At 39.5% G+C, this 10,954-nt stretch overlaps 1 protein-coding gene across 1 annotated transcript in view; it reads right to left on the bottom strand.

Moving 5' to 3' along the window:
- The window catches only part of LOC107700354 (talin-2-like), a 50,787-nt gene that overhangs the window by 3,494 nt on the left and 36,339 nt on the right, over positions 1-10,954 (bottom strand). The window contains exons 23-47 of the mRNA XM_016501983.1: positions 10,108-10,236; positions 9,881-9,994; positions 9,662-9,775; positions 9,418-9,552; positions 8,876-9,004; positions 8,639-8,741; positions 8,115-8,323; positions 7,684-7,803; positions 7,249-7,446; positions 7,023-7,162; positions 6,841-6,934; positions 6,664-6,753; positions 5,354-5,476; positions 5,087-5,230; positions 4,813-4,974; positions 4,570-4,710; positions 4,302-4,483; positions 4,032-4,164; positions 3,359-3,460; positions 3,083-3,253; positions 2,855-3,001; positions 2,614-2,715; positions 2,376-2,495; positions 2,142-2,288; positions 1,828-1,997 (exon numbers count right to left, since the gene is read on the bottom strand). Of these exons, the coding sequence (XP_016357469.1) occupies positions 1,828-1,997; positions 2,142-2,288; positions 2,376-2,495; positions 2,614-2,715; positions 2,855-3,001; positions 3,083-3,253; positions 3,359-3,460; positions 4,032-4,164; positions 4,302-4,483; positions 4,570-4,710; positions 4,813-4,974; positions 5,087-5,230; positions 5,354-5,476; positions 6,664-6,753; positions 6,841-6,934; positions 7,023-7,162; positions 7,249-7,446; positions 7,684-7,803; positions 8,115-8,323; positions 8,639-8,741; positions 8,876-9,004; positions 9,418-9,552; positions 9,662-9,775; positions 9,881-9,994; positions 10,108-10,236 (3,419 nt within the window). The remainder of the gene's footprint in view (positions 1-1,827; positions 1,998-2,141; positions 2,289-2,375; positions 2,496-2,613; positions 2,716-2,854; positions 3,002-3,082; positions 3,254-3,358; positions 3,461-4,031; positions 4,165-4,301; positions 4,484-4,569; positions 4,711-4,812; positions 4,975-5,086; positions 5,231-5,353; positions 5,477-6,663; positions 6,754-6,840; positions 6,935-7,022; positions 7,163-7,248; positions 7,447-7,683; positions 7,804-8,114; positions 8,324-8,638; positions 8,742-8,875; positions 9,005-9,417; positions 9,553-9,661; positions 9,776-9,880; positions 9,995-10,107; positions 10,237-10,954) is intronic.

The following is a 10,954-nucleotide window of genomic DNA, read 5'->3' as shown; positions in this document are numbered from 1 at the left end:
AAAAAAACTGAAACAGAAGTGAAACAAGTAGTAGGAAAGAGGATAAATAAAAAGCGATACTTATCCTTTACTGGTGTCCTGCCCGGTGGAGTCGCACGGTAGAGTTGATGGTCTTTACACTCTTCGGTCTTACCACGACCGCAGCCGCGACCACTTCCGTGGTAAACTAAGCTTTTTTTTTATTCGTCTAACAAAACTCAAATTGAATTCAGCTGGACACACTTTCCTGTTTATCACAACAAATGGCCAAGCAAAGCGCACGACACTGACAAGGTACGCGATACAGTACGAGGCCAAACGCGATTTCAGCACGTCTCTATTTATACAACAGTTCTTTCTGGTCCTCGAATCTAATTGCCTGACAGCCTTTTCCAGGAGTGCGATATTCTAGTGTTAACAGAGCTCCAACCGTTTCACCGTAAGTATCACTCCGCTTGGAGTATTTCATGCAGTATTTGATGATGCAGTATTTCATCGTCATGGCGGATGCCCAAATCCACTATAATTGTATAAATAATACTGTTTTTGTGTAACGGAATGTAGTTTTAAGAGTTTTTTTAGGCAAAAATGTACTTTAGACTTCAGATATGTGGCTTGTTAAAAAAAGTTAACGTCTATTTGAAAATTTGCTTTGATGTTTTCGGGGATGTGAGCTTCAGGGCGTCAGCGGCCGTTCAGCATTTGTGAACCCGCCGAGCGCAGCCTCACGTCGGCCAGATCTTCTGGAATTTGCCACTGGCTTTGATGTCTCAATAGTGGTGAAACATGAGATTTAATTCGTTTTGGGTAATCTAATGGGCAGTCTTTGGTCTCATTAATCTATTATTTGTTCCAGAGCAAATAGTTTGGCTGAGGGCAAAATCTCATCACGTTATATTTTATGTAACTTTAATGCTGTATATCAGAGTGCTGCCTTATTACTGAATTGCCTAGCAACTTATATAAATAATAGTAGTATTGAATAATAGTATTTAGTATTGAGAAACGGTGTGTGTGTTTGTGATGGTGATTTTAGTTACGCTGTTCCACCATTAGATGACTGTTTTTATGAGCGAGTCAGCAGTAAAGACTTTTATATTGAAAGAGACTGAAACAGGGTTGTAAACAAGAAAGTTATTTTTACTTTCAACAACACCTGAGCAGCGCTGTCATGAAATCACCCTTAACAGATGAAAGGATACTACAACAAAGATATCGCTTTTCCTCAGCGGACATTCAAACTAATGTTTTATTGTGAATACGAGATTGAGCTGAAGAATGAATGCTGTATCAGATGCAGGTAATCACACTCGCTCAGTCCATCTCTCTCTCTCATAATACTCAACTCTACATAATACAGTGAGCTTTTAATACAGTAATACAAAAAGCATTCAATGAAGCAACTCAACGTTCCTTCGTTACTAGTTCTAAAGTGACATTTTCGAATTAGTAATGGAGGCTTGGGCTCAAACTGTCAACTTAAGATTTGAATCTGTGATGGATGGAAGTAGTTCCGCACAAAAGAGGGTTTTTAAAGACACTCCATTGTTGTTTCTTATGTATTTACACACCCGTGCTGTCGAACTGTTGTATAAATGCAATTTCACACTCGTAGCCGTGTGATATGGCTGTATATCGGCACACTGTGATTACCATATCGCACGGCTACTCATGATATTGCTTATACATATATAATTATTATTATTATTCTGCTTTCAGAATCTTTTATTTTATTTTTGAACCAATGTGTCCAAAAATTTTGATTTCTACCAATAATTTTTATTTCAGTGCATCACCAATGTCTGCAGACTGTAAATTACCCCATTGTACTATATATTTGTGTGATACCTGTGATCAGCGAAGGAGTCTGAATCGTTCTCAGCATTGAGTGTGCCAGCAGAAGCAAACATAATGGTGGTGTCCAGGTCAGCGATGATGCCTGAAACAGCACTGGCTGCAGTGATACAGGCTTGAGTGCCCTTATTACCAGCTTGCAATGCCGAAAGCACCATGGACACCTACAGAAAATAAACCCGCATTAAAAAAAAAAAATGCTACTATATGGAGATATTGACATTTCAACAGAAAACACCGTGAAGTCTTAGACAGGAAGCAGATTGTAATGCATATCATTTGGTTTTGTGTGTCGTGCATTTCATTACCTTCTCAGTGACAGTTCGTGCACACTCAATAAGTTCTCTCTTGGTGAACGAGTCAGATGGACTGATCTGCAGTGCTCCAGCCTTCTGAACGAGCACAATACAGCCATGCCCCAGTTCCTGCACTCGTGTCTTTATCTGGAAGCCGATCTATAATCACCAACAAACACAAGGGTCAGCATGTGTGTGTGTGAGAGAGAAATACAGAGAGTGACCGTGCATCTGTATGCCGATTACCTCCTCTGGTTCAGCAATATAGGCAGCCAGACGTCCCTGAACGGCAAGCTGACTGTAGTCTGCAGTGATCTGAGATGCCAAACTGCCCAGATCCTCTGGCGCACTCACTGATTTAGTGATCTGAGGGAGAGAATGCAGGGATACAATGAAATTGGACACTAAAGTCAATGAATAAATCATTATGATATAAAGAAATATATATGAAACCCATAAAATGTAGAAAATTATGATTGCTTACCATCTCCTGTGCACTGACAGCAATAGCTTTGGAGTATCTCACCATGGTGGTCTGATATTCCACAAATGATCCTTCTGGTTCTGGTGGAGTACCTTCACCTAACTACAGGATGACAAGACCATATAAAGGTTTTACATGGCTTAAATAATGTAAAACACTTAAAATGTCAAGTATTTTTAATTTAATGGAATTATAAAGCATATCAAGGCGGTTTATAATGTGAAAATATGTGGGTTATTACCTTGCCCATGGCATCAGCAATCGAATCCACCATGCCGCTGACAATGCCAACCTCACTAGCAGCTTCATTCAGGGTCAGCAAGAGATCATCAACAGCTTCCCTCATTAACTGTGCAGCTTCTGCTATGGCATCATGGGTATGAGCCGCCTAAAGACAAATGAATAAATGAATCTGTTGAAAGATTGAAATTATATGTAGAAAACGCACATATGAATGAAAGAGAAGTACCTTCGGGTTTCCACCACCTTCTTTGGCAGCATACAGCATTTGTAGAGCAGACTCAGCGAGAGTCTTGGTCTGATCCAGAAGATTCATCTGCTGCTGATGATCCAAGATTTTGGATGCCATGCCCATAGAAGCTGAGACCAGAGGAGTGAAGTAACTGACCAATTGAGAGACCTGAGGGACAGACGTAGGTTTGAGTTAATACTTATGGCATGCATTAGTGATGAAAACTATATGACAAATACTTTTAGACTGTAAAGGCTGTACAGTTTTAGTCACCTTATGTCCCAGCTGGGCTGCTTCTCCTTTTGCTGCTGTGGAAATCGGCTCAATCAGGTGACCCACCTCCTGAACAGATGATGTTAACTGCTCCTGCAAAGCCTGAAACATACAATAGTTAAAGACTCCCAGTTAGAAAACCCACTTTAATTTTTCTATCCTCACATTAAAAAATTGCTACAAAATGTTTTATCTAGTAATTTTCTTATTATGTGGGAAAAATGAACCAACAGCTTTCATTCAAAGAGAACTGATATTGATGGAGAAAGAAACATCACTATATTACTATATATACTAAGTACAACACACTATATTAAAGCCATATCTAAATGTGACATTTATTATAATGGGTTTATGTGAACATTTAATTTAAGTGAACTTTAATTACAGTTCTAATTTTTTTTAATGTTCTGCCTATTAAGTGTTTAAAATGATGGCTTTCAATGTTACTGTAATGTTAAATAGCTATAATTACTAATTTTATCATTAGAAATTGGAAAAGAAAATCCATGTAATAGAGGCATCAGTATCAGTGATACTTACCCTCATTCATAGTACTTAGTAAAAAGATGCCATTAAAAGAAAATAGAATTTAAAATGTACCATCTTTATGTTGTTTCTACATTAATTTGGAGAATTTCCAGAAAAATACTACAGAAAATACAGACTTTACCTCAGAAGAAACTTCGTCTCTATGAAAAAGATTTTGGCTGACAGCTGCAAGTGAGGCCTGCTCAATATCTCGGATGCATTTATTGATATTATCAATGGCGGAGTCACATTCCTTCTGGCCAGGGGCTTTATCCCTGTAATATAAATCACATGATCAATTTCTAAAATTATTATAATTATGAAATTATTAAAAAAAAGAACATTCATAGTAGCTAATTTTTATCCTGCATGTTTCACACAAACTACAAAAACGTCAGTATTTGAGTGTTACCTGATAGCCATGATGAGGCTCTTGATGGAGTCCGACACGTTGCGTGAATGGCTCGCCAGTAATGACCAGGTTGGCGGATCTTTAGGGTTCATAACCAATGACCTAGCAGTCTTCAAAAGGTGGGTGGAACTGTCAAGCATGGAGCATGCTGACTGGATGATTGGCTCCTGTGCAGCCAAACCCTAAATTGTGAGTAGAAAAATATAAACCATTAACAACAAAAAGGACACAATTGTGAATGACATTCCAATGAAGAAGAACCTCATACCTCTCTACTTATCTGCGCAGGAACACTAGCAAACTCTGGATTGGAAGCAAACGTGGTTAGATTGTCAACAGCTTCAATGAGCGGTGCTGTTGCAACACGACATTTCTCGCGGTTTTCCTCTGAGAAATCTCCGTCCAGTGCCTATGGTGGGAGTGAACAGGGGAAATTATGTTAGAGAACAATCATTTGATGTCACTGGAGTGGATAAAAGTTGGATTCATTTATAAAGAGGAGTGGTTTAACCTTGATTGTTTTGACCAGGCTGGCTGTGCTGTTGGCCACTTCTTTGGCTGACTGCACAAAGTGTCTTTTAGCCACAGGGTTGGCAGTCTTAGAAGAGGCCAGTCGGCAAGCATTACACAGCGCCGAGGTGTGCTTAGCAACAATGGTGGCAGCTGAGAGCACCTGCAACATGCATATATTATAATTTTGGCCTTAAAAGTGCAGATGAAGATGTTGCAGAAAGACAAGTTCTGGGCTTAAGCCCAAACACTACATGCCCGATGTCTGACACTACCTGTGAAGGACTACTATCTGGGTCAACAAGATTTTGGCAAGCCATCTGGATTGCCTGATTAGCACGAGCGAACTGGATAGGATCCACTAAGCCTGGATGTCCGGCTTGGCTGTTGGGGTCAGACACACCCACTAGGTAAGAAGCCTAATGACACACAAAAAACAAGTGTGATCAGTACATACACAAAGACAAAGTGTTCAAAGTTAAAAATGTATAATGGTTGTGAACAAAGTATGACATGGAAGGACAGAGCGGGTAGTTTTTTACCTGTCCAGCTGCTTCGGTCAGTCCACACAGAGCTTTAGAGGCTCCACCCACACAGTCTCCAAACGCTGGAACATCTCCTGTCTTGCAGTTATGAGAGATCCCAGCCATAGACTCACCGAGTATCTATATATCAGAAAGAGGTGGATTAAAGATCAATTATCAGTTAATGCATAGTGATATGCATTAACATTTAAAGGCAGGGTAGGTGATTTGGTTCAAAAGCATTTTTTGTAATGCTGGTTGAAAGTTTCTTCACATCCAGATAACAATCAGTAAGTTAAGTGGTCTAAATGTATTTAAATGCATTTTTATTGTCTGTGGAAGACGTAGGACCATAAAATGTTCATCCAATCATATCCCTCGGTCCGAGGACTACTATAGGCTGTCCTACCTGCATATCAATGTATGTATTTGCATACCTCTGCGCACCCTGTTTGCGCAGACATGATACACCATCAGCGCATTCCATTACGCTATTGCAGACCGTGCGAGAATGAAGGCGTTATTATAGTAATATTATACATTTTGTACTGTAATGTTTTTTCACCGGTGAATGAGACATGAGATAATTTGACAGTGTTGCATTCAACCTTCCCCAACACCGTCTCTCATCGTGTTGCTAGTTAGCCTCTGGTCTGCCTACACACGTTCATGTGTTTTGGAGGAGGTATGGCTTTGGAGAGCGATTATGCAGGGAGGATGGGGATCTTGCTTTCAAAGCTAGCTTGCTATTGCTAGCCTCCCCGAAATCACCTACCCTACCTTTAACTGTATATACAGGCTAAATGAATATTTCCAGTTCAGCATCTTAACAGCAATTTTGTCCATTTAGTATGTGAGATTCACATTGAAAATGCTTATACTACAAACTGCATTATGTGCTTTTGTAATAAGGCAAGCTACCATTCAAAAGTGTGGGGTCAGTAAGACTTTTTAATGTTTTTGAAAAAAAGTCTCTTACACTCACCAAGGCTACATTTATTTGTTCAAAAATACAGTAAAAACAGTAATATTGTGAAACATGTTTACAATTTTAAACAACCATTTCCTATTTTTATTCATTTTAAAATGCAATTTATTCCTGTGATTGCAAAGCTGAACTTTCAGCAGCCATTACTCCAGTTTTCAGTGGCACATGACTCTTCAGAAATCATTCTAATATGCTGCTTCGGTGCTCAAATAACATGTAAAATGTTCAAATGTTTCTGTTTGTAACTGTATCAAAAGTTTAAATAAAAATTTGCAATAACGATCTGGATAGCATTCCAAGCAAAACCTCCAATAGTTAATAATAATTATGTTTCTGTTACCTTAGAGTTCTCCATGACACTTTCAATGCAGTCGAAGTAGGAGAGATCATTTGCTGGCTCATTTGGGTTATCCAGCAGGCCCCTAACAGCCTGTAAACCGAAAAAAAAGAGACAATATCCCATTTTTTAAATATTAAAACAAATGACTTAATAGCGTGCATTGTTTGTATATAATACCTCAAGCTCTCTTAGAGCATTGTCACATTCCCTTTGTCCTGGGGCATTCTGGGTACACAGCGTAATCAGCTGATTGATGCTTTCAGTCACCGTTCTGAATAAACAACACAGGAGAGTGAAGTTACAAATACAGGAAGAGCAGCATTTATGAAACATGCATGAATAAACATGGGGTGAAGTACCTGGCAGCAGCAGCGAGCAGGTTCTTTGCATTGCCTGCTGCAGGGTCCACAGATAAAGACTTAGCAGCCAACAGCAGCTTACTGGAGGCCATTGAGATGTTCTTCAAATTCCCAATCACATGTATTTGATCATCCTTACTCTAAAACAACCAAACATTACTTATTATTTGAGGAAAAGTAAGACTTATTCACATTCTCATGTTCTCTCCTGCTCCACACATAATACCTGGGTGTGGCCAGCCATCTCAATGCCAGCATCCAGAAACTCATCAAAGTCCTCACTGAACTTCCCAGAAGCATCTGAAAGCTGGCAAGTGGTCCCTCTAGAGGCATGGACCACATCACCTGCAGACTGGTTCAGATCGGCTGCAGTCTGGTTCAGGTCACTCTGAGCCTCCTGGAAGGTCTTACTGCAGGGAGGAAGCTGCAAAAAAATAAAAATAAATTTTAAAAAAGTAACAACACTCAGCGACCACACACACATGAGGATGGTGCACATTTATTAATTGCTTGCACTATACTGAGGACAGTGAGTGTACATTAAGCGATAGAACAAATTTTCAAGTTACAATGTTTGTGGAGTATTTTCATTAATTATCATTAGCATTTAGCACCTTGGGTGATGACAAAAGAAAAGAAAAAGTCCTTGTTTGTAGCTCACCATCTCTACAAGTAGTTTTTTGCTGGCTTCGCCGATGCTTTTCAGAGCCATATCAACATCCTTTTGTCCAGGCAGACAGTTCACACATGCATTCAGTGAGTGGGACACAGCCTTCGCTACCTAACACACAAAACAGAGACACACATATCAATATTTATATAAATATATCTATCTACTGTATATATCTATATTTTTTTTTTAAATAAAAAGAAAATGATTACTTCTTTCAGTACGGAAGCATTAAATTGATCAAAAGTAGTTTATTCTTGAAATTCAGCATTGCGGTACTGCTAACATTGCTGGCTCCTCAATGACAAATTATGCATGCATTTCCTAATTTCTAAGCGAATATTTTGAATAATAATTGCTAAATGATTCAATTTAATGCAACGTTAAAAAAAGACAAAATAAGACATCTCTTCCCCCCTCACCTGCGCTAGCCTCTGTTGTATCTCTGCATCACCAGGAGCAACCAGCGTCTCCTTGGCTTCAGAAATTAATTTAGCTGATCCTTCCATAACCTCGCAAGCAGAATCCAACATGGCTGCGGCTCCAGCAGGGTCTGATGTGGTGGCAGCAACACCCCTTGCAGCCTGTGCTAATGTCTTAAGAGCCTGGGCAGTTTCACTGGCAGCTACACCTGCAAACACATACAGTTCATGTTTGGGAGTATATATATATATATATATATATATATATATATCTGTGTGTGTGTGTCAACCAGAATGTATGTTTGTTCCTGGGAGTTTACTTAATTTGACAAAACCTCTCTTTAGGAACATCCTCAAATCAAATAAATAATTAATTTTGTTTGTTTTATTTTTTTCCCCAAGAAACGTTAACATTTAGGGCTAAAGTTAGTAATTATAATTAGCTTTACATAAAACAACGGAGCTGCAAGGCATGTCCCCATTTAGCCAAATAAATGTGTTATGTATGAGGGTGAGCATATTACCTGTGTAATGCTCATTTCCCTGTGCTGCACAGGTAAGCAGTTGGGCCATTGAGGAACCAACAGCCTTAGATGTGCCACCCAGTTCCTGAGTGCATTTTCCCAACTAAATCACACAAATTAGACCACAAAATGAATGTATAATTTACATAATCAATATGTCTGTCTATGTTGATATGTCTATTTTTCAAGGACAAAATAATCATAGCATCACCGATATTAAAATGGGTCTCAACTCACTGATTCCCCAGGTAAAGGTTTCAGCTGTCCCTCGGATGCTGCCATTTTAGCATCCTGGAGTTCATTCTTCAGCGTCTGCACAGCTATAAGGGCAGAGTCGATCTCCATGGGGCCGCACGCCTCATGAGCCTACATATCACATGACAAGATTTGATTAAGTATATAGTCCAGCCAAAAATGAACATTTTGTCATCATTTACTCACCCTCATGTCAATCCAAACATGTATGACTTTTTTTTTCTGTTACATAACAGAAAAGAAGATATTTTGAAGAATGTTGGTAACCAAACAGTTTCCGTTCCCATTGACTTCCATTCTATTTTTGTCCATACAGTTAAAGTCAATGGGAACCGAAACTGTTCACCAACATTCTTCAAAATATCTTTCGCCTTCCACAGAAGAAAGACATCAAGGTTTGGAATGCCACTAGGGTGAGTAAATGACAGAGTTTTCATTTTTGGGTGAACTATCCTTTTACAGTAGTACCAAAAAAAGTACCTTCTACTCATAAATTACATGTGTGGAGAAGACAGATTCAGTACCGTCTGTGCAGCAGTGCGGAGTTCAGCCAGGCAGGTGGCCAGGTTCTTTGCACACTGTCCAAGCTGCATGGCTGCTGCCTGATCCGTCACAGTCGGCACAGACGACTTCGCTGAAGACACCATCTTACTTCCAGGCTGGAACATAGAATTAGACGTTTTAGTACTGAAAGAGCACTTTTAAAGAATAGTTATGTTATCAGATGAGTGACAGGTGATTAGCATCAGTGAATGGATTGATGGTTACCTGAAGGAAGTTCTGACTGGCAATGATGAGGGCAAGTTGGGCACTACTATCCTCTGGCTGCCCCTGACTGCCCCTCACTCCCTGCACCAGCTGAGGAATATGGTCAGCTACAGCCTAACCCACATGAACACAATAATACAGAATACACTGTTATAAACACAACAGGAGGACTATCATTACTAACACTTTGGAAATTCTCAAAGAAATACTTATACAAACCCTGCAGCTTTGAACAAGTTGCTGGTGGGCAGCAGTGTTCTTGTTAGAGGTTGCTGCATTCTGGGATGCCGCAATGGTTTGAGTTGCAGCAGCAGCAGCTTGTTTAGCAGCGTTCTGGAAAAATTTAAAGCAGACATTCAGTGTAGTGTTTTACTGGCTTAGATCACACAATCCTGTCTAAATTCAATTACTTTTCTCATAATGAAAATCATAAGCAAGTCACTGACCTCCAGTCTTGTTATAAGTTTCTTCTTAATGGCGTTTTGTGCAGCAGCGTTAGTGGCCACACGCAAGCCCTCCGCAGCCTCCCGGAGCTTCTGCTGCTGGTCTTCATTTTCAGGGTATGCAGCAGCTCCCTAAACACACACACACACACACACACACAGAGACATGTAACAAGTCTATTGGTTGTCTATTAGATCCCAGATTATTAAAGGGGTCATATGATGCGATTTCAAGTTTTCCTTTCTCTTTGGAGTGTTACAAGCTGTTCGTGAATAGATAAGATCCCTGAAGTTGCAAAGACTAAAGTCTCAAAACCAAAGAGATATTCTTTATCAAAGTTAAGACTCTGCCACACCCCCCTAAAACGGCTCGTTCTAACACGCCCCCACATATCTACCTCACTATGTGGGAATATTTGCATAATGCGCCCAAATGTGCACGCAAAGAAAGAAGGCGTGGTTTCCATGTCAACATATTCTGTTACACCAAATACACAAAATAATGATCTTTAAAAAAGCATCATATGACCCCTTTAAACAGAGAGATGCTAAAGTGAAGATGCTCAAAATAATTTGATTAGTGCAAAAATGTCTCCAACTTATTAAAAACTCAAGCATTTGTATGAGCTATGTTTAATAATATAGGACAGTGGTTCTCAACCAGGGGCCTGGGGTCGGGCCCACTAGGGGGCCTCGGCAAACTACCTAGAGGGTTTTTGAAAATAGCATAAGAAAGCTTTGATGAATAGAAAGTTGAAAAGAACAGCATTTATTTGAACAAATTTTTTGGTAACACTTTAGATTAGGGAACACTATTCACTATTAACTAGTTGCTTATTAGCATGTATAT

The sequence above is a fragment of the Sinocyclocheilus anshuiensis genome, unplaced genomic scaffold (genome assembly GCF_001515605.1).
Source record: "Sinocyclocheilus anshuiensis isolate Anshui unplaced genomic scaffold, SAMN03320099.WGS_v1.1 scaffold154, whole genome shotgun sequence".
NCBI classification, from domain to species: Eukaryota; Metazoa; Chordata; class Actinopteri; order Cypriniformes; family Cyprinidae; genus Sinocyclocheilus; species Sinocyclocheilus anshuiensis.
Note: the sequence above shows the minus strand (reverse complement) of the source record. Positions and strands in the feature narration are given on the sequence as shown.